We start from the raw sequence: 27848 nt of genomic DNA on the forward strand, positions 1-27848 counted from the left end.
TTTACATAATAAATTGAAAAAATTCAAGAGAAAATTTTACATCCAAAAATAAAAAACTCAGGTAAAAATGTTTTTGAATAAAAAAAGGAAAAAAATAAATATACAAAAATGAAAAGCAATAATTTGGAAGCAAAAATGGTGAACAAAATTTTAAAAAACTTGTAGATAAAAAACTTATAAATAAAAAATGACTAAAAAAATTGTTTAAATTCGGGAAAATATTTTTTAAAAAAATTAGCAGACAAAATTTTGATTTGGTCACAAAACTTTGAAATAAACAATCTGCTAATATTCAGAACAATAATTTTGAAGAAATTTTTTATTAAAAATTGAAAAAACAGAAATTGTGAACAAATCTTTGGGAGAGCAAGAAATTGAGAACAAAAATTTATAGAAAAAATAAAAAAACAACATTGCACGAAAGAATTTTAACAAATAAAAAAAAGTTTATATAAATAACTTTTTTGCGCAAAAGTCAAATAGGAAACTTTTACTATGAAATCAATAAATGTTATGTGAAAAAAGTTTGGAGAAGGAAAAATAGGTAAGGGAAAAAATAAAGAAAATGCAGCTCTAGCATTCGGATAGCCGGATCCGGTAACGCAACAACACAGATCCGATCGGCCTAGCTCATAGCTGCTCCGACGCGGAGCTTTCCAGCTCCTCTACTGCCGCGGGTCGGCTCGGCTGTCGCACCTGACGTAGCGAGGTTGCCCCAAGCGCCGCTATGCCCGCGCACGGCGCGCCGGCACGCCGGGCAGCAGCTTCTAGCTCAAGGAGCTCGCCTGAGCACCTCCGCTCCTGCGGGCCCGCTCCGCCAGGCTGCAGACCGCACGCTGCTCTTGCATGTTGCTGACGGGAATATGAGAGGAAAAATGAAGGAAAGAAAATGGTGAAAGAAAAACATTGAATGGGAGAAGAAGAGGAGCGGTTGGTTTTAGTTTGTCGAAAGACACGTGTTATGCGCAAAATGCTCAGATTGACCGTGAGGACGAGAACCTGCGGTCAACCGTAGAATTAGGATTGGGCTCCAAATCGTACGCACCCAAGATTGACGTTGACCTGACCCCAGTTTGCTGGATCGCGCCCTTCATAAGCCGTTCCTTCTTGGCAGTACCACTTCTTGCAAGTCTCCGGCTCAGCCGTCGCTTCTTGCCACGTCGCCGCCATGCTTCTCGCTGGCGATGACAATGCCCCGGCCACACCGGACCACCACGCCCCTGCCCTCCCCAGCTACCGAGCCTCCATGCCGCCGCTCTCCGAGCACCTCCTCCCCGGCGACAGGCCACAACAGCGCGCGCACTGGCTTGGGCAGTTCCCCACCTTCTGTCGCCCAAAATCTGCGGACGACGACGCGTCATCCGCCGTCGACTGGGGCTCCCTCCGCCGTGCGTGCAAGGAATGGCTCAAGAACCCCATGAACATCGCGCTGCACCTCTGGCTCCTCTGCGTTGGCGTCTCCGGCGGCATGCTCGTGCTCCTCCTCCTCGGCCTGCTCGACGCCGCGTTCCCGGCGCCGGCGGACCGGAGCTGCTGGGTCAAGACCAACAACCAGGTGCTCAACGTGCTCTTCACGCTCATGAACCTCTACCAGCACCCCGCGCTCTGCCACCACCTCTTCCTCCTCTGCCGCTGGCGACCCCGCGACGCCGCCGACCTGACTGTCGTCGTCGCGCTGCTCCACCTTACCGTCGCATGCCAGTACGTGCTCTGCGGGCTTTACTGGGTGTACACCAGGCGCACGCGCCCCGAGCTCGCCGAGGACGGCTTCTTCGTGCTCGGCGTCGTCGCGCCGGTCGCCGCCGCCATGTACACCGTCTGCAGCCCGCTGGGAAAGGCCAGCTCGCCGTGCAAGCTCGCGTGCTCTGACGCCATGGTCTCCGATGCAAAACAGCGCCTTTCTCCGGTCGGGCACGTCATCGTCGAGCCGGAGTGGGCCGGCGGCATGTTCGAGTGCGCCGGCAACGCGTCGCCGGCCTGGTGGCTCTCCTTCACCTACACCTTCTGCGTGTTCGGGTGGAACATGGAGCGGCTGGGCCTGGGGAACGCGTGCGTGCACGCCGCCACGTTCGCGCTGCTATGCTTCGCGCCGCTCTGGGTGCTGGGCGTGTCGGCGCGGCACATCCGCGATGTGGTGGGCGGCGCCGGCGTGCTGCTCTGCGCGTGCGGGCTGCTCTACGGCGGCTACTGGAGGATCCAGATGACGGAGAAGTTTGGGCTCCCCGGGAGCATGGCCTGCTGCGGTTCCAAGTCCGTGACGGACTACGCCCGGTGGCTCTTCTGCTGGCCCTGCGCACTGGCGCAGGAGGTGCGCACGGCCAGCCGCTACCACGTCGACGGCGAGGTCTTCTTCTCCAAGGCTGCCGATGATGATCGGCATCGTCAGCAGAGGCAGCCGTTGCTTGCGGTGACCATGACCGATCACCACCGTGACGTTTTCAGTGCAACTGACATGGTTGCAGTGTCACAGGGGTCACCACCGGACGATGATCATGTGGCGGTGGTTGTTCATGACGACGACACCATGATGGCTCCGCCGGTTCAGGTTGTGGTTGAGGTGGAGGAAGATGACAAATCAGTGTTGTTCTTCATGGTGAGAGGAGCAGTTGTTCGGTTTCGACATTGGTGACGGTGAGGGAGGAAGATGCTGATGATAGTATGTCGTCTGAAGGAAGCTGGAGGGTGGAGAAGGTGAAGAAACTAATCAACATGCTCACTCTGGTTCTTTTGTACACCAGGGGCTTTCTTCACTAGAGGCGGAGGATATTGGCACATTCTGGGCAGTAGTTGGCATAGGTTAGATCACAGTCTCCTTCATTTTTCTGTTGCTGCAAAAGGGCATTCGATTTTTTTCTTCTTCTACAGACTACAGTTCATTGGTGTATATATACAGAAACACGTACTTGTAACAAGAGCCACCATGTGAATAGAATATGACCCGTAGAATACATCTAAAGTTGTACTTTAGAACAAATCTCGAGATGTATGGATGGTCTAGATAAACCCCGCGGTCGCATGTATATGCAGGGGCGGATTTAGCGTGGGGGCAAGGGGGGCTCAAGCCCCCCTACCCCCATGAGCTCCATGGAAATTAGAGGAGAGGAGGAGGGAGGAGAAGAGGAAAGAAGGGAGAGAAGCAGAAGAAAGGTGGGCGGGAGGAAGAAGAGGAGGAAGCAGCCCCCCTGCCGGTGATTCTAGCCTCCGCCACTATGCATATGTGGATTTTTCACTTTGCTGTCGGCCGCCCTCCCGCGCCCTTCACCGGCGCCGCTCCGTCCTCCCTCCCGCATACATGGTGTTGTTGTCAGTTTCCGTTGTTTCCAAACGTATCGGCATTTGGTCCACCGCCTCAGGGATAACGTTCATCCTGCATCATATCATGTATCCAACAGGAAAGGACAGCCATCAGCACAAAATGATTTTCAATGCATTATATATGTAATATGTTGATCCTTCATCTAATTATATATTCCAGTGAGATGTAACATATGTGCTAGCTCTCGATCGCTTCGCTATGCTTAATTTAATGAGGCAACGAATTGAAACAGGCAGGCATGAAGAGCAACTAACAACTCACCTATTGCGATACAAGGGGACGTAGTCGTCGTCAAGCAGAAAATTCACGGCGAGGTCGTTCTGATCTGACTGATAATGCTCCAGGAAATCCAAGTCGAGGTTGTCATTTGTTGCTGCCGATGGCGGCGGCGCCCTGTTCAGTTCAGTCAGTAGCGTCGCATACATTAGTAATCAATGTATCGCAAGTAATAGTGCAGCAAATAAAAGCAGCAGGATGGGTGGGATTGGAACGCACATGATGATAGCGTGCTCCGGCCAGTAATAAACAATATAATTGAGGGGCTATGTATCTGTCCGATCCTTCACATACTTGCATATATAACTAGACTAGATACGCAGGCAGCAAGCAAACAAGCGAGCATTTAAGTCATATTGGTTCAAATTAAACTTATTATGTCACAAAATCTATTTGCAGGGATTTTGATCAATGAATTTAAACAAAAATGGCTTACTTATCTCGTTGTAATGGTCGGGTATTAAGTTATCTTGGTTTACATTAAATTTATTGTGTCACAAAATATATTTGCAAGGATTTTGATCAATGAATTTAACCAAAAATGGCCTATGGGCCATGGGCCTTATGATTGTTATAATGAACAATTGAATCTTTCTTTCTTATTTCGATTAACATGTTTTTTCTTTTTATTTAGGTAATTGACTTCAAATTTGTATGAGCAGAGCCATCATCAGAAGCAGAGCAATCAAGCAAAAACACACGAGCATCATCGGGATGGGATGGGATGGACGCACACGCACCGGACATCGTCGTCATCATGCGGACCCGCCACGGGGTTGTTGTTGTTGGAGCGGGAGCCCCCAGGTGCTGTGGAGACGGTGGTGGGAGCAGGGCCGGCCGTGGACGACGCGTCGCTGTCGCCGGCCATCGCGACGCGGCAAGACGACGAGCGATGGCTGCCTGCCGCTGCCCCAGTAGTACAAGATGCACTAGCATTCTGATGAGGGATCGAAATACCTTGGCACGCACATGTGGTCCTTGTGATCGTTACGCCGGTTGTTGTGCGGGTGGAGGCAGTTGGCGGATCCACAGGGGGGCTCCAGCCCCCCCCCCCCCACGGGCTGCAACCTCCATTGGAAGCTATGCCTGTGACCTGGATCCGCCACTGGGTGTAGGTGCAGTTGGAGGTTGCCGCCGCGTTGGCCGGCGGCGGGGCCGGAGGGGCGGCCACAGCACCACCGCACGAGAATGGTACCCAGCCAGCCGGCCAGCGCGACGGCAACGGCGCTGAATAAGGCCAACCCACAGTCCTTTAAAATGGACCAAAACGAGATTCGAACGTGCCCCATGGACTTGGATCGGTTGTGTGCTCTGCGGTACTACCTCTGTCGTCCCAGTATAAATATACTTCTTATCTTGGAACTTTTTTCGAATGTTAAAATGACACTTAAGGGAGGTGTTGTACCTACACACCTACGAGATATTGAATTATCTCAGACATTCTGTTCGGCAGCTCCAGCAGCCTCCAGCCCAACAGTATTTTCCTCTCACACAACTCTAGCACCATCTTCCAGCCACCAGCCAACCAACAGTATTTTTTTTCTCACATCACTCCAGCCACCAGCTCCAGCTCCAGCCCAGCGAACAGAGTGAGTATGGACAGCTCGTGATCCTAGGAGTACACCAGTAAGTATCTCCTAGGTGCTTAGGAGCAGATATTGGTTAGCACATGTGCTCAAGATATTGGTTATTACATGTGCTCAAGGTATTGGTCAGCGAACCAAAAATGTGTATGAATGGAATAGTAACAAGAGCGAGCAATACTGAAGAAAACTCACCAGTACGGTGCCCTCCAGTACGGTGCCCTCCCACTGGGATCCGTCGGCCATCCAGGTGGCCCTGGGCTCGCCGTCCTTGAGCCCCCTGGCGGCGTTGTACGCGTTGGAGCACTGCTTGATCTCGTGCTCCAGCCAAGGGCGGATCCAACATGGGGCAGGGGGGGGCTTGAGCCCCCCCTACCCCCAATGCAGCAGTGAAGCCCCCCCGGAGCCCCCCCTCTATTTTTTGCGCCATGGGAAGGAGCTTAGGAGGGGCTGGAGCCTAGCTGAAGGTTGACGAAGGAGATTTTGCCGTCGCGTCCGCAGTCCGGCCTGCGTCCGGCTATTGGTCCCCAACTCCCATCAGTCCTGGCCCCGCATATGCCACAGCCCAAAGAATTAGGTCGGCCCAATCCCAAACAAAATGGCCCATCCGGCCCGGCAACCCCACCAAAATATCAAACCCTACCACCAGTCCGGGATACCCCTGGCAGCAGCCTGGCTCCCGATCGGCCGCCACCCAATGCGACCTGGGGGCTGGCCAGCTGGGGGAGCGGCGCGCCGGCCCCGAGCCCGATGTTCGCCGGCTGCCACCGCTTGCTTCGCCGTCCGCCGCCGCTCGCCTCCTGGCAACCGCCGTCCGTCGAGCCGCCAACGCGACCTGGGGGCTGGCCGCTTGGCCGGATGGGGGAGCGGCGTGCCGGCGCCGGCGCCCGACGCGAGCACCACGCCACGCCGCCGCACGGCCGCCTCGAGCTCGCGACTGGCGACCGCAGGCCGCAGGCCCCAGCGTGAGGACTGAGGAGTGCCCCGCCCCGTGGTCGGCGCCCTGCAACAAGGTATGCTCCTGATAGTCCTATAGAAATACAATTGGCTAAAAATTAATAGTGAAATTGTTACTTTTAGTATACTGAGTAGCCAATTGAACCTTGAATTCATCCCTAGATTGCAAGATGTTGAAAAGAACATTGTTCAACTATTATTCAAGCAGTAGCAGTACTCCTAGCCTAGAGAATAATGAGAACACAAGGCCACCAAAATTATCACGGATGGAATTTCGTTCTTCGGATATTGTTAGTGACCCAGGAATGTGCATACCAATTGATGAGCATCCATTTAAAATTAGAGATCAAGTGAAAAGAGCATATGCTTTGAGAGGACCAACTCAACCGGTTGGTATTTCATTTCCTCGCAAATGGCAAAGTGGTGAATGGAGATCCTTCCAACAAAGTTGGTTTGCAAAATATGATTGGTTGGAGTATAGTGAATCAAAGGATGCTGCATTTTGCTTGTACTGTTATCTTTTCTTTCAGCCCGGCAAGCTTGAAAAATTTGGGAGTGATGTCTTTGCAAAAAAAGGTTATGAGAAATGGAAGAAGGCTTTGGAAAGATTTGATAAGCATGCTGCCTCCCACTTTCACAACAATGCAATTATGAAGTGTGACGACTTCATGAACCAGAGGACAAGTGTGACTAACAAAGTTGTTAAGTACACTAAAGAGGAAGAAGCTCGATACAAAATTCGTTTGACCTCTTCTTTAGAAATTGTAAGATTTCTCATTGAACAAGGAGAAGCTTTTCATGGACATGATGAGTCTTCTACTTCTCTGAACAAAGGTACATTTAGAGAGATGGTTGACTGGTACAAGAACAAGAAAAAGGTGAAAGATGCATATGAAAAAGGTTCTAAACATTGTCAAATGTTGGCTCCTGATATACAAAAGGACCTTACCAAAGCTTGTGCAGAGGAGGTCACTGCAGTGATTATGGATGAGATTCGGGGTAGGCATTTCTCAGTGCTAATTGATGAGTCTAGAGATGTATCAATAAAGGAGCAAATGGCTATGATTTTGAGGTTAGTAGTCTCATGGATTATGTCATTTTAATTTCACAATTTTAAATTTTATTTATTAGTAACACACAATGGAATGTGTTATGCAGGTTTGTGAATGATGAAGGAAAGATCATGGAGAGGTTTCTTGGACTTAAACATATTGAGAAATGTACATCAGCTGCATTGAAAGAAGTTTTGGTCAATATGCTTTCCAGCCACAAGGTATCCATCTCTATGCTTCGTGGGCAGGGTTATGACGGTGCTTCTAATATGAGAGGTGAATTTAATGGTGTTCAGAGATTGATTTGAGATATAAATCCAAATGCTTTCTATGTGCATTGCTTTGCCCACCAGTTGCAGTTAATGGTTGTTGCTGTTTCAACTTCTACCCCGCCATTGCAGATTTCTTTAACTATGTTCCTTTAATAGTCAACACTGTGGGTGCATCTTGTATGAGAAAGGATGCATTGCTTGCAAAACATCATGATGTGTTGCTACAAAAGTTGGAGAATGGTGAGATTACAACTGGAAGAGGTATGAACCAAGAAAGTAGTCTAGCTAGACCTGGAGATACTAGATTGGGCTCACATCTTAAACATTGCTTCGAATTTTGGTAATGTGGGAGGCTATCTTGGAGGTACTAGAGATTGTAAAGAAGGATTCTATTAAACCAACATGTAATGGTGGGGCTTTTGGTTTAATTGGTAAAATGGAAATTTTTGATTTTGTGTTCATCATGCACTTGATGATAGAATTATTGAGCACTACAGACAGTTTGTCAAAGGCTTTGTAAAGGAAGGATCAAGATATTGTTGAAGCAATGAATTTGATAATGGATGTCAGAGATCGCTTGCAGGATATGAGGGATAATAGATGGGAGCCATTATTCAAAAATGTGAAGTTATTCTGTGATAAAAATGAGATTAAAGTGCCCAATATGGACAAGGAAGTAAATGCTAGAGGGACATCTGCACGTAGAAGGCAAAAGGTAACAAATATGCTGAAGATTTCAATGTTGCGGATCTTTTATTGTTACCGGGCCAACTTAAGGACTTTATCAACCGTGCTAGGAGAACTCAATATTTTAGTGGATGTAAAGAACTTTCAAAAGTTGCTGAAATTATGGTTACGAAGACAATGCACACATCTTACCCATTGGTTTATCGGCTCATTGAGCTAACTTTGATACTTCCGATGGCCACGGCTTCAGTTGAGAGGGTGTTTTCAGCTATGTCTCTTATAAAGACAGACTTGCGTAACAAAATGGGGGATGAATGGTTCAATGACTTGATGATATGCTACATTGAGAAGCAGATATTTAGAAGCATTGGTAATGAAAAAATCATGCAACATTTTGAAGAGATGAAAAAACGCCGTATGTTGTTGCCTAAACAGAATTTAGTGGTATGCTCCATTGTTCATTCTTTTCCAATATTCAAAATCATTTTCAAGTTGTAATCTGCCATTTCTCGCCAATTAATTTTCTCTTAAATCATGTGCAGATTGCTCCTCATGAAGAATAATGGGCATCAAGTAGGTGTTTGGTGTGGAGAAATTGTCGATTTGTCTTTGGCTACTTTTTCAACATGTAATTTGTATTATTCTTCTCTGTTTTTATATATGCTACTTTGAACTATGATGCTGCTCTATTATGAGAATTGAGATAATATAATTGTTGGTTGCGTCCAGGATGGAGTTGGCCGTGCTGAGGATGGGCTCCTTGAACGGGTCGGCCGTGGTGACGAAGATGTCGAGCCCGGGGAGGCGGGAGGTGCCGTCGGCGCGGTCGAACCGCTGCCGGAGCACCACCAGGTCGGGCACGCGGGTGATGGGGTTCAGCTTGGGCAGCTGGTCGAGCAGCCAGGAGAAGCCGAACCAGAAGTCGCCCGCGTTGGAGGTCACCCACAGCCACAACGCGTCCGGGTTGCGGTGCGAGATGCGCCAGATCACGAACAGCGTGAAGGCGATCAGACGCACGAATATGAGCACCCTGCATCCACATTCATTCGGATTAATTATTAGTCATCAGGGTGCGAGTTACTTACAACTGAATATTTTTTTACTACTACTTGTTTTGCCAAGTTAGTTATAGTTTACAAATATTATTTGAAAGAAAGAAAGAAAGAATTTGGAAGAGGCGGTGCTAATCATGAGGGGTGATTAATTAAAGCGTGAGTGGTGATTGAGTGCGAGCACGACGCACGAATATCTTGGCGGTGGCGGCGGCCCGGCAGTGGCCAGTGCAGTGGCCACGGCATGGCCGATGATTACATGCCTAAGCGGCCGCTATCTTCACAGCCCGGCGATCCTCTCGATGGCCTGGCGAACTCAGCGCCCCAGTCGACAGCACCTCGCGATCGGCGACCAGCCAGCAGCCCGGCAGCTAACAAGCCCGGCGATGATGCCTAGATGGCACCGGCGGCGAGCACATCATCATCTTGACAGGCCCTGTACTGTCAATACATCATCTGCGGAGGAGATCGGCGGCGCCGTCTCAGAATGTGGAGGGAGAAGAAAGGAATCAGTAGGGTTTAGGAAGATAATTGATTAGTTCATTCATTGATTGATAATCTCAGACTCAGAGAGAGCATCGGTATATATAACACCCACATGGGCTACCTTACATGGGGTTTTCCAGCCCAACAACCAAGGCTCGCAGGCCTGATTACTACTCACACATGGCCCATACCCAGGTCATGACAGCCTGATGGCCTATCGGCACGCCGCAGGCCCGGCGAGCCCAATAGTGTGGCCTAGCTGTGCCACATATTTGGCCCGATCAATGATGGCCTGCTCACACACGACCGTTACATCAACATGCAAGCCTACAGGCCCATGCAACATGCATGTATACGTGCACCTAAGCGAGTCCACAAGAAACACAGGATGCAAGAAATAATATCAACTAGATGCTGGGAGGCGCACCGCTCTCTCGTTCCATTTTTTTAAAAAAAATAAATAAATGGAGACATCTGTATCTTATATTTCTAACTCTGATTTTGTTTGACCAAACTTTTTTAGAAAATTCAAAACCATTTCATTCTCAGCAATGATCAAGGCACCAATGCAATGCACAAGTGTAGACACAATCAAGCTTCAGTATGTGATAAACATCACATTATTTTCCCATCTACTATTATAAGCATAGCATTCTTATTAGAGTAGGTAAATGATAGATGACAACAACAATATGCAGTTTACTCAAATAGTAGTAATATGGGAAAATTTGTATCTAGAATTGTTTACCCTAAATCAGCAAACAAGCTGACATAAATAAGACACACCATACGATCAACTCAACCAATGTCTTTACTGCTCCAGTGACCTTACGGTTGTGCAAAAAAAGAAGGAAAAAAAAGATATTAGATTCCTCTCGTGGCATACTGCACTTATCAAGTTTTCTTCAAAACCAGCTTCTTTCTGTCCATTAATTTCAAATATCAATCACATTTATATATTCCCGCAGAATATTATTGCGCTCCCTTTGTCCAGTGTATTGGCCGTGGTTATGAAAGCAGACTTTATTGTAGGTGCTCCTGCACTAGAAAAGCTGCGACAGCTGCTGTTTTTCTTTTTTTAAAAAAAACTAGACGTTGCTGTTGCTCAAAAATGCAAGTATTGTAGGTAAAAAAAAGATGAAACGGGAAAGAAAATGCTGTAAACCAGAATGGGTCATGGGTGGTTAATACAGCAGCAATTATGGCTCTTGTCCTGCTACTGTTTGGCAGCAAGCATTCCCCCATCCATCTGCAACTATAGAAACTTGCTAAAAAGTTTGCATCCAGTAAACAATAGAGGTTTTTTTGCATACAGCACTGTAGCAACACTGTTGCAAATAATGGATTAAGTAGGCTCATTAGATTCGTCTCGCGATTTACAGTCCATCCATGCAAAAAATTTTATAAATAGACTTCATTTAGTATTTCATGCATGTGTCAAAACATTCGATGTGACGTTTTTTTTCGTTTACGGGGTTTACGGGTAAAGATCTGAACAGGGTCAGAATCTGGATGTCTGGACAATAGAAACTGCAATTTAGCGTAGAATAACCGTCCAGGGCCATATAGACTCTCCCCTACCCCTCAACCCACAATACAATAGAATTCAGGTGACTGGGCGATAGAAACAACTAATTTTGCCAACATTAGGCGTCCAACACCGTATAGACTATTGTAGGGATGTGAAGAGGAACTGTTGTAGGTGGGCCGAGAGCAATAGAAACAATATGTATGCACAATAGAATCCTATTGCCTGGCAATAGAATCCAATTGCCTGGACAGTAGAAATTGCTAAACTAAACCTGCCTAAACTACCACTTTCTACCGTCATTGCATCGATATTATACAATAAAATTTTATTGCCTGGGCAGTATAATTCTATTGCCTGGGCAATAGAAACTGCTAAACTAAACATACCCAAACTATCACTTTCTGCTGTCATTGCATTAACATTTAAAATTCTATTGCCTGGGCAGTAGAATTCTACTGTGCATAACAATCTAGCTAGTGGTGAAAATCATTTGTGAAAATAGATGTCAGAGTGAAAAGTTATTGGAAAACAAGAAAGAAAATTGATTTGCTCTCGAGAGCCTGGGCAGCCCCCTGGTTGGACCAGACTAGCGCGCGGCCCACCGACTAGAACATAGCATGCCCTGGGTTTCCACGCGTAACCCCCGGGCCAAAAGAACAGTAGAATTCAATTGCATCGGCAGTAGAAACTGCTAAGTCAGGCCACACCACGATCCTGGGCAGTAGAATTATATTCCATGGGCAGTAAAAAACTGCTAAAACTATACTTGTCCAAACTACACACTTTCTACTGTCATTGCATTAACATTATACAATAGAATTCTATGGCCTGGGCAGTAGAATTCTATTGCCTAGATAGTAGAAACTGCTAAACTAAACTTGCCCAAACTACCACTTTCTATTGTCATTGTATTAATATTATACAATAGAATTCTATTGTCCAGGCAGTAGAAATTGCTAAACTAAACCTACCCAAACACACACTTTCTACTGTCATTGCATTAAAATTATACAATTGCCTACATTAACATTACAATAGAATCCTATGGCCTGGGCAGTAGAATTCTATTGCTTGGGCGGTAGAATTCTACTGCCGGGAGTGTAGAAACTGCTAAACTCAAGCTGCCCAAACTACCACTTGCTACTGTCATTGCATTAAGATTATACAATAGAATTCTATTGCTTGGACAGTAGAAACTGCTAAACTAAACATACACAAACTACCACTTTCTACAGTCATTGCATTAATATTATAATTTTATTACCTAAGCAGTAGAATTCTATTGTGCATAATAATCTAGTGGTGAAAATCATTTGTGAAATAGATGTTCGAGTGAAAAGTTATTGGAAGAAAGAAAGAAAAATGATTTGCATGCGTTAGTGTTTTTATTCTCCCTCTCTCTATGCATGCGAGTGCGCAGGTTACAGCATGTTGCATGCGTCATGTGGCGTGGGCCAGTCAGTTTTTTAATCCTGTTTCAAGTGAAGCGAGCGGCTTTCTGTACATGCGGCCACGTGAACCTGCTGCTGCATACCTGCATGCGAGGGCAGCGGCGCCAGGCCAGCAGCGCGGAGCGTGGGGGCACGCGGCACGAGGGAGCAGGTGTGGGGGCATGCGGGGTGCGGGACCTAGGAGGGGCGCGCTAGGCTGGCTCGCGCATGATCTGCTGGGGCGTGGGGGCTGGCTCAGGCTCCCGGCAGCCTGAGCTTCCAATAGGATATATATATATATTACTGTGTATTTGTGATTGTGTAACAACCCAGAGGTTATTATGAAATTAGTAAAACTTAAACGTGCTTAACCCAAAACTAATTGGCTTGACTCTCTGCTGCTCGTCGTCGCCGTGGTCAAGTTGGCCACGAACGCCACCCGCACGCGTTGCGCGCGACGTGTGTCCCGCGCCCACGCCGTGCCCATCCCGCCACGCCCTTATCCCTTCGTCCAGGTGCCTCACTCCCTCCTCTCCTTCCCAGACCACGCCGGCCTCTCTGGCTCGCGCCCGAGCTCCACCATCGGCTGGCATGGCCACCGAGATCCGCTCGGCGGTGAACTCCCACTTCCGGTCATCATCTTCGACAACCAAAGGCTAGAATCGACTTTCCTCGACTCCCTGAAGCTCATGCTCTCCTCGTTCCAGTGCGTTCCGCGAGTTTCCGCGCTCGTTCTCGAGTCATACCGCCGCCGGCATGCTGCTGCTCGCCGCGAGACGCGCGCACGCGCCTCTGTGCCGCGCCACTGAGCGCCCACACTTCGTCTGGCCCCATTGAACCCTCCCATGGCCGCCCTGTCGCCGGCCACTCACCGGAAAGCCGCCACAGCGGCACAGCACCGCCGCCGGCCGCCGCTCGCTGTGGAGCCGCCTCCACTGGCCACCCCGAGCCCTCAAACCACCACCCACAGGTAGCTCTCGCTCTCCTCTTCCTCCTCCACCCCTCCCTTGCCGCCAGCTAGCCCTCCCATGGTCGGAATCGCCGTTCCCCTTTTCTCCCCTGCTCTGTTTTCGTGACCAGGGACCGCAGACAGCAATAGAAACAATTCTAGGGGGTTTTCTGCGAAGTCCATGACTCAGGTGAATAGTGCTGCGAAGGGTTGTTTTTTAATAATTGGCTGAAACTTTGAAAAATCATAGAAAAATCAGAAAAATGCAAACTAAAATTTGTTGGATTCCTTGTCCTAAGATCTACAACTTTCCATACAGGTTGATCTTCAGTTTCTAAATACTTTTTGCTCTAGTTTAAATGTTAGTTTAAGTGGTTGTAAGCTTTGAAAATGCATAGTAGATAGTATAAAAATGGTAAAAATATAAAACCAGTTGGATTAGCTTTGATTTGGCATGTAGAACTTAGGAAAAATATTTAACCTGTTGTTTGTTTAATGTTTTCATGATGTATTGATTTAATCATGGTTAATGCTTGTTTACGCTTGTCTATTTAATATCTGGAGTTTTGGATGTTCAAAAATTATGAAATTTATGCAGTAGCTTATTCTTTGCATGCTTAGTTCACTGTAAAAATTTCATGTCCAGAAGCTATGAACATGTGTGTAAATCTATTTTTGTTCAGTTTGTCTTGTTGAGGATAAAATAAATACTTTATGTTATCAATAAATGTTGGTTAATTATTTTTACACTCATTCTCAGTAGCATATCATGTTGGTAAAATTTGGTTATAAGTTTAAAGCAGTAAGTCATGTTTCTGCTTTTGATTAGTTGTTAGCCATAGCTTTCCTGTTATACTTGTTGCTAGGCAATCTTTTTCTGCGGGTTTAATTTCAATAATTCATATTGATCTTGCATAATTGAAGCTAATTCCTAAGATCAGATTGTGGGTTACTTTCATGTCACTTGGTCTTATGTGCTTTTTAGTTGAATAAAAATATCTAGTTACCCGTCTTGCTCTGTGTATTTGCTTTGTCGTTCTAAGCAAGTTTAGTAATACTTTTTGAAGGAAACACTTCAGGCTAAAATAAATTGAATGAATTCTTGTATTGCAGCCCCAACCCATTTGCCTTGTGAGCTCGTTTGTTATGTTTACTCGGTAAATAATTGTCCAGCCATATCTTCTCTATTATTCACATTGCATTGCATCATGTGTTGTTTTTCTTATATTCATGCACTCGTATCATTGCATATCATTTAGGTACGCTAGATGTACAACGCGTGGATGTGAGGCACGTGCTGACGGAACCGAACCACAAGACGATGAATGGTGGATACATCTAGAAGATGGATGGATGGAACCCGAAGTGCATGACCGAAAAGAAGATGCTCGCCAAGCGAGTATCATCTAACTAACACTGGCAAGCCCCGGTGCACATCCTATTATTTGAAATTATGACACCTATATATGTATTTATTACTTGTGCATTACATTTCAGGAGTTTATTGGAACCCTAGTTGCATGATCCCTAGGTTTCCCTGAATTATACTAGCATGTATAGGACGATAGAAATGCTATGCTTAATACTTCTCGATAGAAGTCGAGTGACTTTTTGCACTCGCGAGATATAGGATACTTATAAGTCGAGTAATTTCCGGTTACTCGCGAGATATAGGTTATATACTTATATACAGTACCTGAGTTGTTGAAATTGACATGGAAATATGAGACCGAGCGGGGAATGATGATGATGTATAGGTATGGCAACAGGACAGGGTTCCTGGGTGTCTTAGCCTCGTTCGTGTCGATTGAGGACCGTACCGTTGTTGGCCCTGCTGATCATGTTTGAACTGTACTAACCGCATGTCGGGAGTAGGAGGTAGTCGAAACCGGTAAGCCGAGTACTGCCTTGCTTCGAAAGTACAGGAACCCGCACCCAACTCCTGGGGTAGTTGAGTAGTCGTGGAGAAATGGGGATGCATATATTTATTTTTGGTGGTCTCACGTTGAGCTCGGCTGACCATATGTCGTTGGGCTGGTTCCTGTAGTTCGAGGCGGGGAGGGGAATGGTTGGTCCGTATGGTCCGACGGGGCTAATACGTGCCGTGTTGGTTAGGTCCACCTTGCAAGGTTAAATCGGATCGATTCGCCGTCAGTCGCTCTCGGACATGAGCACCTTGATCTCCGAGTCACATCGTAGTAAGGAAATGAAACTGTCGGAACCCCAGGACTGGGGTAGCCCCTCTTGCTGTGTCTAGGCGAGAGCCTTGTGGTTATCCTTGACTACGTCCAAACAGCCGAACCCCGGCGGTCCGGAGCCCTGTTCACCCGACAGCGGTCCCGGACCCGTCCCCCGGCTGGGGAAGGTCTGGGAGCACCACGTGTTCCGGAAGAAGCAGACGCTCAGCCCGAACAGCCGGGGGCTCCGGACCTCCCGTGGAGGTCTGGACCCCCGCGGAGTCCCGGACCCCCATGGGGTCCCGGACCCCCTGTATAGTAACCGGTCCCCTCACTAAGGGAAGGAATTGACACCCCGCCCCGGGGAGGTCCGGAGCTGCCACGTGTCTGCAAGCACAGACGCGTATATAAGGCCGCTTGGTCTCCATACTAAGGATCACCTACCACTGCATTCATTGCGGTAGGTGGACGTTCGCATTGATATAGCAAAAGCCGAGGCGATTCTTTGACCAGGGGACACTATTGATCACGTATTACCAAGACGTGTAGTGGAGCCGCTGGCGCCGCCCACGCCGCGCCTGTCAGTCTGCCATGACAGATGGACACGACGGCTCGGCTTCACCCATTATGATGCCTACATGATAGCCTCAACAGGCCACGCCGCAAGCTACGTTTCCCCAACGGGCACCTTGCTGACGGGACCAGAGAAGACCCCCCCGAGTCAGAGAGGCAGCAGGGCATGGAAGCATATCGGAGAAAAGATTCACAACTACTGTAGCCATTTAAGTACTCTGCGCAGTATGCTACACAGTCACGTTGGGCCCACTTGTCGGGGCCTCAACGACCAATGTATCCGCACCCCTTGATCTATAAAAGGGGGGCGCCCGCTAGAAGAAAACTCAGGCTGAAAAAAGGCCAAGGCCCGACAGAGGATAGGTTCATACAAAACCAAGAACAATACTTCTCCCAGTGGATGTAGGGTATTACGCTCCGGCGGCCCGAACCACTCTAGATCGTGTGTTCTTGTGTGCTTGCCTCAGTGCTAGATTAGCCTAACCGCCTAGTACTTCCCCGAGTCCTCCCTCACTGGGAATAGGCGGGTGCGCTCCGCCACCCGGCCGTGGGTACCCAAAAATCCCACGACATTTGGCGCCGTCCGTGGGGAGGTCAGGCATTGGCTGGATCTTCAGGCTTCTGAGCTGTGTTCATCCTCTGCAACGGCGAACGAGAAGATGAAGGAAGGCAGGGTGACGCCCACGCCGCATGCCATGGCGCCGGCACGGCAACGACCACAGATCGGCGGCGCACGGCAGCGGCGCCTACTGTGTGTCGCCACTGCGACACCTCAGAGCCGGCGCGGCGGCGCACAGCGGAGGCACCGCTGGGCGCTGCCGCCCCTCCATCGACTCAAGGTTTTCTCTCAAGCAACGGCCACGCTTCCTCTGCGGTGGCATGACGTCGGCTCAAGGCTTTCTCTCAACATGGAGCCTGGAGCCAACGGCCATTCCGGAGGAAGTTGGCCGTGCCGTCGTGTCGTCGCCGGCACCACCCGAGGTGCTTGGTGCTGCTGCAGACAGGATCCCGCCACCTGGCGCGGGGGGCCCTGGCGCTAGCACCAAGGACAAGCCGGCAAACGACCGCCCTTCTCCACGCTCCGTGCTCGTCCATATGAGCACCCGTTCTCCTGCTGCGCCAGGGCAGAAAACCAGGTTCTGCCGCAGCAAGCGGCAGGCGGGCTGGCTCCTGGTGGCAGACGGCGACGGCAGGGGGCCTCTCCCATTCAATGCCAAAGAATTTGTCTCATGCTACCTCAGCATATGACAGCTCTTAGGCAAGGAGTGGTCCTCCGAGCTCCCGAGGTGATGGTAGATGATGCAGTTCATGCACATCCAGGGCGCCTTCGCCTCCGACGACTATGAAGAATCCAGGAGTAGCGGTACCACTTCCAATCAGAGAAGGACATGCTATATAGAATGCAGCCGAAGGTTACTCCTAAGATAAGACTAAGAAAATTCCTCCTTTGTAATAACGTGGCGCCTATGTGTGAGTCCAGAGCGGTCAAGGTCCGACCTTGTAAACCCGACCTCTGGCCCTATCACACAAACAGGCAAAAAGCGGTCCGGAGCGATAGAGGTCCGACCTCGTAATCCTGACCTCTGATGTATACCATGACAACCACAATAATAAAGGAGATTTTCTTTCTCAGTTTTATCTAGGCTCCACCTTGATTGCATTTACTCGCCTTGGTTTAACTATTCTTTCCTCTTAAGCGGAATCTTCCTTTTATTGCTAACAATCCAAGTTAAGTTGCTGGCTTGTGGCCAGGTGGGGACACCCCTTCTAGCTGGAAGGCAGTTCGGACCCCTAAGGACCTGCTCCGGAGAAGTAGTACTCGTATCCAGGGGTAGAGAAGCTCCGCGTAGCTTAGCCTGGTAATGTACCCTAAGTTTACGTACTTCACTACCCTGTTACAAGTACTCTAGCATCCGAGACTGCTGTCTTTAGAGGTCCCGGGCTCCCTTCTAGTATAAGGCTTGGTTTCTCGTACCTTACTATGAGGTCCGGTGACATATTTCATCGGGTCGTCAGCAACGTCTCAAGACCGCTCGCCACGGTCGCCAAGAGACGGGTCCGGGAAGTGGTGCTTCCTCCCTGAGCGATCCGAGGTCTGTGTAGCCGCTTAGCTTGGTTCCGCACCCTAAGCCTACACCTTCGTCGCCCTGTGGAGAGCGCTCTAGTACCTGAACCTGGCAACCGGTGTACCGGCCTTAGGGGTCCGGAGCGCCCGCTCTCTGCATGAGCACACCGACGCAATCAAGTTTGCGTGGAAACACATCACGATAGTAGGCCCCACCCGCGGGTTCGTACCTCTCCCGAGGTGGGCCCGGAGGCCACTGTCGGTACCCCAGGACTGGGGTAGCCCCTCTTGCTGTGTCTAGGCAAGAGCCTTGTGGTTATCCTTGACTACGTCCAAACAGCCGAACCCCTGCGGTCCGGAGCCCTGTTCACCCGACAGCGGTCCCGGACCCATCCCCCGGCTGGGGAAGGTCTGGGAGCACCACGTGTTCCGGAAGAAGCAGGCGCTCAGCCCGAACAGCCGGGGGCTCCGGACCGAACCACTCTAGATCGTGTGTTTTTGTGTGCTTGCCTCTGTGCTAGATTAGCCTAACCGCCTAGTACTTCCCCGAGTCCTCCCTCACTGGGAATAGGCGGGTGCGCTCCGCCACCCGGCCGTGGGTACCCCAAAAATCCCACGACAGAAACAAAACGAGTTGATACATGTTGATGTTATTTAATCAATTATGTTTTCACCTTGGTTGCTATAGATATGCAAATCATAGATGTTTAGTCAATTTATTGTTATAATTTGGAGCTAAAATTTTGAAGTTAAGGATCTATTTTAGATGCTTTTTGGCAAAATAAACCCACCAGCCAAAAGGCTTGCATGTCTAGATAATGGGCTAAGTATACCCTTAGTCGGGTAAGTCTTGCTAAGTATTAGTATACTCAGGGTTTGTTGTTTATCCTGTTTCAGGTATAGGAGCTAACCCGGATTCACATCGGTGGGCTCGATGTGACGCCCTCACGTCTCCGTAGTTATTGTTTTATTTCAAATTATTTCAGTTGGTTTCTAATGAAAATCTTTCTCAGGTTAGACTCTCTCTACAGCTGCTGTTATCTATTATATGAACTTTAATTTGTAAAAGTCATTTTGTAAATACCTTAATATTGTTTACTATTTTGTAAAATTGTATCATACTGGTACCGTCTGCGCTCGCCGTCGCGCGAGACTTATGGTGTGTTTCGATCGGCCTGTGGGTTGGAAACAGGCTGTCAGGTTACACTTAATTAAGCTAATGTGCGTGATGCGTTCAAATGATGGTCATTACGCTTAATTAAGCCTTTTAACTTGGCGGTTCTGTCACATATTGGTGCCTGACTGCCTGCAAATTCTAGTATGAAATACTAAAGCCTAACTGCAGTCTGTAAATATGTAGCAAACAAGTATTTCTATCTGCTTTAGTTTATTCAGATAGCCTGAATGCTTCAGAAACATTTCTTATATACTGGAATAGAAAGCATTCCAGCCTCTATACTGTTATGCATTTGGCCGTATGTTTCAGAAACTAACCTTACAATGGCGCAACGAAGCAGAAGCATACGAGTTTGCATTGTAGAGAAATACAAGTATCACAAAAAGCAGCTTATGACACATTACGCTTTTGAATAAGGCGTTTCACGGAATCTGGACCTGAAACTGGTTTTTTCTCCAAGTCCTGTATGGCATGCTCGAAGTCAAAAGTCTATCTGTGAATTGCCTGTCCCAACTGTACGCCACTGTTACGGGCTTAGGTTTCAACTAGTCGAATTTCATCCACAATAATCATGTAGTAGCACAGACGAATTGCCAGTCACCCACGTATTTGGTAACTGCTGTTTGGCTCAGTCCAGTCTGACGAACTCAACAGCATGCCAAAGTTGATTTCCATGACGTGTCATCTTCCTCATTCCTGCGACGTTGGGACTCACCGATATCAGATTCAGACGAAGCTGCATCTCTACTGAATATCTGAATGTAACACGCGCACTTGGCATCAGACGAGATGAGCAAGCCGGTGTGAATTGAATTGGTCCACGCACTGAAGCTGGCCTTGTGTACTTTTCAGGGCTAGCTGCTAGCCACACTGAGTACGGATTCTGCTGAAATCTTCGGACCGTTTCAAGCATCAGTAACAAGACCTCGATTTCTTCATCAGCAACAACCTGCCAACATTGACAAGAGTCAACATGCTTAACTTCAGCCAGAATTTGCCAGTCCCTTTCATTACGGTTTGTACGCAGAGATAATGATATCAAATCAAGTGCAATTGATATGTTACTAGGTACTAGTTGCCATCTCATATATATGTTAACACCTGCAAACTAGCTAGTAACGGAAGCATCAACAGCTAGTTGCTGCAGAGTGCAGACAACCAAGGAGAAGAAGAATAGCAGGAGAAGATAAAATTGCACTTGATTAGTCACCATGGAATCGCACGAGAGACCAGACAAGCAAAGGGAAAGCCATGGCGGCACTGTGCTGCAAAGCCAAGGCAAGGAGAAGCATGAGAGGTTCCTCGACTTCCTCAGGGCAGCTCCGTCCAAGGAGCTCGGCGTCGCCGCGCCGCACGCCTTCCTCAAACGCGTCGCCGCCCTCCGCGCCCTGCGCGCCAAGTGCGTCGCCTGGGCGAAGCACCCCACCAACGCGGCGATGCTCGTCTGGCTCGCCTTCGTCGCGGCGGGCGTGGCCTTCGTCTTCCTCCTCATGACGGGGGCGCTCGACTCCGCCGTGCCCGACGCCGGGCGGCGCAAGCGGTGGACGGAGATCGCGAACCAGGTGCTCAACGCACTCTTCACCATCATGTGCCTGTACCAGCACCCGCGGCTCTGCCACCACCTCGTGCTCCTGGCGCGGTGGCGCGCCGCCGACGCCGTCGAGCTCCGCGGCGTCTACTGCAGGAACGCCGCCGCCGCCCCACGGCACGAGCGCGTCCACGTCGCGGTCGTGCTGGTGCTGCTCCACGCGACGTGCCTGGCGCAGTACGCCTACTGCGCGCTCTTCTGGCTGTTCAGCAGCGACACGCGCCCCGACTGGGCCGTGGACCTGTGCATGGCGCTCGGCCTCGCCGACCCCGTCGCCGCCGCGCTGTACATGGTCTACGGCCCGCTCGGCAGGAAGATCACGGCGTCCGCGGGTGACGAGGCGATGGCTATTGGGGCGGCGCTGAAAGTGGAGAGCGGCGGCGGCGGTAGGTGCGGAGCGGCGGTGACGGCGCCGGAGTGGGCCGGCGGGCTGCTGGACCTCGCCGACGACCCGACGGCGGCGGCGCTGTCGCTGGCCTGCACTTTCTGCGTGTTCGGGTGGAACATGGAGCGGCTGGGGCTGGGCAACATGTACGTGCACGTCTTCACCTTCGCGCTGCTCTGCGCCACGCCGGTGCTGGTGTTCGCCGTCGCCGCGCTCAACATCCACGACGCCACCGTCGGGTACCTCGTCGGCGCTGCGGGCGCGCTGCTGTCCGTGCTGGGGCTCGCGTACGGGGGATTCTGGCGCGCGCAGATGCGGCGGCGGTTCGGGCTGCCGGCCGCCCGGTCCGTGTGCGGCGGGCGGCCCGCCGCCGCGGACTACCTCAAGTGGCTGCTCTGCGCGCCGTGCGCGCTGGCGCAGGAGGTGAGGACGGGCAACCTGTACGACGTGGAGGAGGGCAGGCTGTACCTGAGAGGCAGCGGTGAGGACGTGGCGACGGAGGAGGAACCGGGAATGATGGCGCCTCTGGAGAGGGAAGGGTGCGTTGCGCCATTGACGGCCGGCAGTAAGGGAAGTGCCCGCGATGGAGTTGAGTGTGTCGTCGCCGTTGATGCACCGCCGCTGCAAATGATGGGCGAGGAGCGGTGGAGGTAAACAGGTAGGAGAAAGGGTGTATCAGACATGGAGTATCGAATGAAATTGCTAATCCGTTTTGTTCGTAATCCGAATTGCCGAAGGGATACGGCCGCCGTCCGCCGACTGCTCCTCACCGGCGTCAGCAAGAATAGCAAGTCCCTCCGGAGGCTCCCCGTAAAGTCCTCCGGGGCCGCCGCCTCCAGGCCAACGTTTTAAACAGCGGGCTAAGCCATTTAGTTATCGATGTCCAAAAACGAGCTATAGCCAGCTATAGTGGGCTATAGCGGTAGCTAAGAGCTAAATTGTACGTGAAAAAACTTAGCTAAATTTCTCTCAAACAGAGATAGCGAAAACTATAGCTGGAGATTTAAAACCTTGCTCCAGGCTCCACCTCGGCGAAAATCCAGACCCGACCTTGTATTTTACAAAACTCCCCTCAACCCCTCAATCCGTCTGGAATATTTTCACAAAACACCCTCAGTTGGATCGCGATCCAAATATTTTTCAGAAAACCCCTCAATCGGACTGGAGTATTTTCACAAAACCCCCTAAATTGGATCGCGATCAATGATCGCGATCCAAATATTTTTATAAAACCCCCTAAAACTGTAAATCACTTGCAATATAGTCCCTCCTGTTCTGTCCCCCCAGCCCACATCCGGGGCTTTTACATTTTTACCATTATAACGAATTACACTCATCAAATTATCACTATTACGATGTCACCTACATCTATACCATAAGAGAGAAGTTTGACTTATAAATTTACCATATTTGAGGATGTGACAGCAACGAGACCGGTCCACGCTGGCGCTGAGTCAGCAGGCACCGACGCCGTTCGACCCGTTACTGCGCGCTGGGCCCGGTTGACGCCGCCGCCGCGCTGCTCCTTCTTCGCTCTTCGCCTCCCCGCCCCCGCTCCACGCGTCCCTCCTCCTCCCCGACCTGCCCCTGCAGCCCCACGCGCCGATCCGCGTCTACCTCCACCCCTCCGGCGCGCTCCTCGCCGCCGCGCACGGCGCCGTCCCCCGCCCACCGCGCGCGCCCCGCCGCGAAGGCCCTCGTCTCCAAGCTCCAGCCGGCGGAGGTGCGGGTCCTGGACGCGGTCCGGAGCGCGTCGTACAGGGGCCGGCTCGCCGCCGACGAGCCCGTGGAGGGGAAGCTGGAGACCCGCGCGGCGCGCGCGCGAGGAGGGGTGGGCGCGGCCAGGGGCGTGGCGGCGCTGGCCCCGCCGGGGAGCGTGGTGGACGGGCTCGGCGCGGCGGTGCTCGCGGAGTGCGAGATCCGGGGCAAGGCGGCCAGCATGGTGGTGACGTGGCCGGCGGGCGTGAGGCCCGCGGAGTTCGCGGTCATGCGGCGCGTGGCGGCGGAGCTCGGCGTCGACACCAACAAGATCACCGCCAGGGTCTCCGGCCGGGCCGAGCTGGATGCGTTGTACACTTGAGAATTGAGATGTTCTCTGCTACTGCTTCCAATTTCGTTGGCTGTACTGTCTGACGAATTGGGTTTCTGGCATTTCGGGGGAGAAATCTGAGATGTATCGGGCGAGTTGGTTTTGTGATTTGGTATACGATGAATCTTCGAAATGCGGATGAACAAATTCTGATCTCAATTGTGTCATCGCTGCAGTAGTGTACTGAGTCGGAAGCTGCCTTGCTTTGATTGTACCATGAGAATGAATTAAGCTAGTCCCTGTTTGCCACTTGAGTTCTGATGAATGTTCAGTGAAGGCTTGCTGGACTTCCCTTCCGCACTAATAGAATGGGTCTCTGTCTTGCGTGTTTCTTCTCTTGCTAACTTGTCAGTGTGCAAGCATGAATACAACCGGGCCCAGCGCGCAGTAACGGGCCGAACGAAGTCGGTGCCTGCTGACTCAGCGCCAGTGTGGACCGGTCTCGTGGCTGCCACATCCTCAAATGTGGTAAATTTGTAAGTCAAACTTCCCTCTTATGGTATAGATGTAGATGGCATCGTAATAGTGATAATTTGATGAGTGAAATTCGTTATAATGTTAAAAATGTAAAAGCCCCCCATCCCCGGACGGCGACGGCGAGTGAACTCCGGCTCACCATCCCCGGTGTGTCCCTCCCCCACCTCTTGCCCAGCTCTCCTCCATCGACGCTTCCACGGGCGCCTCGCTGCTTGGGTTGGAAGCAGCTACTGCAAGGGCCACGACGACGAGAAGGGCAACAAGAAGCCCGCCTCGCCGGCGGCAGGCACAAGCCTGATCACTGCAAGCGCCTGCTCTGCGAGCAGAACCTACTCACTTCCGTCGTTCGACTTTTTATGTCGGGCGCAGCCGATGCCGCCGCCGCCGCCGCAGTCCGTCGACTCCTAGTCACCGGCGTACGCCCGAACAACCACCTCCCACCGCTCGCAGTGAAGCTCCTCCACGGCCGCCTCCTCCGCCTCGACCTCCTCACCGACCTCTTCCCGCTCCTCCTCCGCGCCGTCACCTCCTCCGGCCTGCACCTCCACGCCCTCCGCATTCACTCCCTCCTCCACAACCCCTCCCACCTCACCTTCCCCTTCGCGCTCAAGGCCGCCTCCCGCCTGCCCGACCCTCTCCCAGCCGGCGCGCAACTCCATGGCCAATCCCTCAAGCTCCCGTACCACTCCAATCCCCACGTCCTCACATCCCTCCTCAGCCTGTATGCAAAATGCGGCCGTCTGCACGACGCCCAGCGGGTGTTCGACGAAATGCTCCAGCCCAGCACCGTTTCTTGGACCGCGCTCATCACCGCCTACATGGACGCTGGGCGCTTCCAGGAAGCCGTCGGCGTTGCGAGGAATGCGTTCGCGAGTGGCATGCGTCCAGACGGCTTCACGGCCGTGCGGGTACTTACTGCATGTGCTCGTGTCACCGATTTGGTGACCGGTGAGGCAGTGTGGAGGTTGGCAGAGCAGGAGGGGATCGCTGGGAGCGTGTTCGTGGCCACTGCGGCGTTGGACTTGTATGTCAAGTGCGGCGAGATGGAGAAAGCTAGAGAGGTGTTTGACAGGATGCAGGACAAGGATGCGGTGGCTTGGAGTGCTATGGTTGGGGGTTATGCCTCCAACGGATTACCACGAGAGGCTCTGGAACTATTCTTTGCAATGCAGGCAGAGGGAATGCGGCCGGATTGCTACACGGTAGTTGGGGCACTATCAGCGTGCACAAGGTTGGGTGCATTGGATTTGGGTCGGAGGGCAGTCGGGATGTTGCGCTGGGATGAGTTTCTTGACAATCCAGTCCTGGGTACCGCACTGATCGATATGTATGCCAAGTGTGGGAGCACGGGTGAGGCATGGACAGTGTTCCAGCAGATGAGGAAGAGAGACATCGTTGTCTGGAATGCGATGATCTTGGGGCTTGGTATGACTGGCCAAGAGAAGATTGCATTTGCGCTTGCTGGTCAGATGGAGAAGTCAGGTATGACACTGAATGATAATACCTTTCTTGGATTGCTCTGCAGCTGTACACATACTGGCCTTGTAAAAGATGGTCGGTGGTATTTTCGTAACATGACTCAGTTATACCATATAAGCCCTAGGATTGAGCATTATGGTTGTATGGTTGACCTGCTCAGTCGTGCGGGGTTGCTGGAGGAGGCGCGCCAGATGATTGAAGACATGCCAATCCAGGCCAATGCTGTTATATGGGGTGCGCTCCTTGGTGGTTGCAAGATCCACCGGGATGCTGACCTTGCTGAACATGTGCTGAAGCAGCTCATCAGGCTGGAGCCATGGAATTCTGGAAATTACGTCATGCTCTCTAACATATACTCTAACAGTGGAAGATGGGAAGATGCAGCAAAGCTCAGGTTGGAAATGAAGGAGAAGGGGGTTGAGAAGGTCCCTGCATCTAGCTGGGTTGAATTTGATGGTAAGGTCCATGAATTCCGTGTTGGAGACAAGTCGCATCCCCTCTCAGATCAAATTTACATGAAGCTTGAGGAATTGGGCATGGAAATGAAGGCTATGGGTTATAAACCTACTACTGAGGTGGTGATGTTTGACATTGAAGACGAAGAGAAGGAGCATACGCTAGTGCATCACAGCGAAAAGATAGCCATTGCATTTAGCCTTCTTACTACTAAGCCAGGCGAGACCATAAGGGTCACCAAAAACCTCCGGGTTTGCAGTGACTGTCACACTGCCATCAAACTCATCTCGAGGATAACCAATCGTGAAATTATTGTTCGAGATAATAATCGATTTCATTGCTTCAGAGATGGTCATTGCTCTTGTAATGACTACTGGTAGTATACAGACAACTTCCTGATGCAGTTTTGAGCAGCAGGGAAAGTTGAAAGCATCATTGTCATTTTGATGTAAAACTGTAGTCAGGCTAGAGTTGTAATTGGAGCATAGGAGAGGTAGACTATAAGGCAGGCTAACACTGCAATGTTATATTTTTTTCCTCCCCATTCTATTGTTTTCTCCTGAGAGGAATCGATAACATTTCTCTGTGGTGCTCTTGTGATTTCTTCCACACACAAAACCACACAAACTTTTTGGTTTCTGATATGCATTCATTTCAGCAAGCTGTACACGGACCTCACTAAGAAACTGTGAGGCTACCAGATCATTTCAGGGCTCTAAACACTAAGTTCAGCTCCATCAGTAGACCTGAATGTTTGCATTGCGCTGATCTCTTCTCCAATCCCACGGTTTCTCCGGGTTCTCTGATGCCCAAAGCCCTCGGTGTGCAGCTCTTGCCTCTCTCTCCCACTGCGAAAAATCATGTGGCCAGTGATAAACTTCTAGGAGTAACATATAGTTCTGAATTTGGATGGTCTAATCTGACATTCTTTCAAGATTGAGCACACAGTTGCCCTAAAAAAAAAGATTGTGCACACAGACTGCATATAGCTATCGTTCAACTTCAACACATGTGCTCGTACCATTATACTACTATTATCATAGTTCGGTCATGTTCATGTCAACAAGAATACTACACGTTTCTCAGAGTGATTTGGAGCATCCCACATATATGAATTTAGGTGCAATGGAATTTCTTACCTGTGCGAACTCTGGGCGCTTGTCGTAGGTCTTGAAATGCCATACATGACCACTCTTCAGCATTTGCTCCTGAACAACTCCAGACAGACACACACACACAATTGCTCTCGTTAGAAGCAGTAAAATCTAGGCCGTGTGAGCTACTACTATTAAATAGTTTATTTATGCTTGACCTGGATGAACACATTATCACAATAAATGTCTCCCACATAACGCCCAAACTGGTCCTGTCCATACACATAAATTGTGACACTTTTCCCACCAATGAGTTTCACCAATGCATCTTTTGATTCCTTCCCATTAGGCATTTTAAGCTCGGGTGCATCAATGCCTCTTCAAGTGATGAAACAGCATGAGCTTGGAAATAGTATTTCCAATATTATTACAAATGCAATTTAGATAAACACATACCTCATTCTAATCCGGTATTTCCTTGCAGTCGTGACCGGGGAGGACGCTTCGACAAGGAGTCGCTCAAGAAGCGCTTCCAGTACAAGGCCAAGAAGCGGGAGAAGGCCTTCCTGGCGCAGCTCAGCGACCTCGACAAGAGCTCCGACACCGACCGCTCTACTTCATCGACCTCCGACGACGACGACAAGAAGAAGAAGAAGAAGCGGGACAAGGAAGCCACCGGCTTCATCGGCCTTTGCTT

At 50.2% G+C, this 27848-nt stretch overlaps 3 protein-coding genes and 2 pseudogenes across 3 annotated transcripts; 4 read left to right on the forward strand and 1 right to left on the reverse strand.

Annotated features, from left to right (window-relative positions):
* The first annotated feature begins 1168 nt into the window (after nt 1–1168).
* LOC120689419 lies at nt 1169–2754 on the forward strand (annotated as a pseudogene).
* A 17916-nt stretch (nt 2755–20670) lies between these two features.
* LOC120691470 lies at nt 20671–22267 on the forward strand. The gene has a single exon (XM_039974541.1). The coding sequence runs from the start codon at nt 20795–20797 to the stop codon at nt 22208–22210; it is 1416 nt and encodes a 471-aa protein (XP_039830475.1). The 5' UTR covers nt 20671–20794; the 3' UTR covers nt 22211–22267.
* An 807-nt stretch (nt 22268–23074) lies between these two features.
* Nucleotides 23075–23949, forward strand: LOC120691475 (annotated as a pseudogene).
* Nucleotides 23950–24225: 276 nt separating this feature from the next.
* Nucleotides 24226–26626, forward strand: LOC120691468 (putative pentatricopeptide repeat-containing protein At3g08820). Its single transcript, XM_039974539.1, has one exon. The coding sequence runs from the start codon at nt 24479–24481 to the stop codon at nt 26435–26437; it is 1959 nt and encodes a 652-aa protein (XP_039830473.1). The 5' UTR covers nt 24226–24478; the 3' UTR covers nt 26438–26626.
* Nucleotides 26611–27628, reverse strand: LOC120691474 (probable staphylococcal-like nuclease CAN2). The gene is made up of 4 exons (XM_039974545.1): nt 27608–27628; nt 27370–27529; nt 27197–27265; nt 26611–26905 (listed from the first exon to the last, which is right to left on the reverse strand). Exons 1-4 carry the CDS (start codon nt 27610–27612, stop codon nt 26795–26797), a joined length of 345 nt encoding a protein of 114 aa, XP_039830479.1. The 5' UTR covers nt 27613–27628; the 3' UTR covers nt 26611–26794.
* Between the last annotated feature and the right edge of the window lie 220 nt (nt 27629–27848).

The sequence above is a fragment of the Panicum virgatum genome, chromosome 9N (genome assembly GCF_016808335.1).
Source record: "Panicum virgatum strain AP13 chromosome 9N, P.virgatum_v5, whole genome shotgun sequence".
NCBI classification, from domain to species: Eukaryota; Viridiplantae; Streptophyta; class Magnoliopsida; order Poales; family Poaceae; genus Panicum; species Panicum virgatum.

What these genes read in the sequence shown, in the direction of transcription:
- LOC120691470 (XM_039974541.1), top strand. Translation starts at nt 20,795, where the DNA reads ATGGAATCGCACGAGAGACCAGACAAGCAAAGGGAAAGCCATGGCGGC.
- LOC120691468 (XM_039974539.1), top strand. Translation starts at nt 24,479, where the DNA reads ATGTCGGGCGCAGCCGATGCCGCCGCCGCCGCCGCAGTCCGTCGACTC.
- LOC120691474 (XM_039974545.1), bottom strand. An exon ending in GTGATAATGTGTTCATCCAG is followed by an intron (nt 27,266 to 27,369) that starts GTCAAGCATAAA and finishes GGAGTTGTTCAG; the next exon opens with GAGCAAATGCTGAAGAGTGG. An exon ending in AGCGCCCAGAGTTCGCACAG is followed by an intron (nt 26,906 to 27,196) that starts GTAAGAAATTCC and finishes GATTTTTCGCAG; the next exon opens with TGGGAGAGAGAGGCAAGAGC.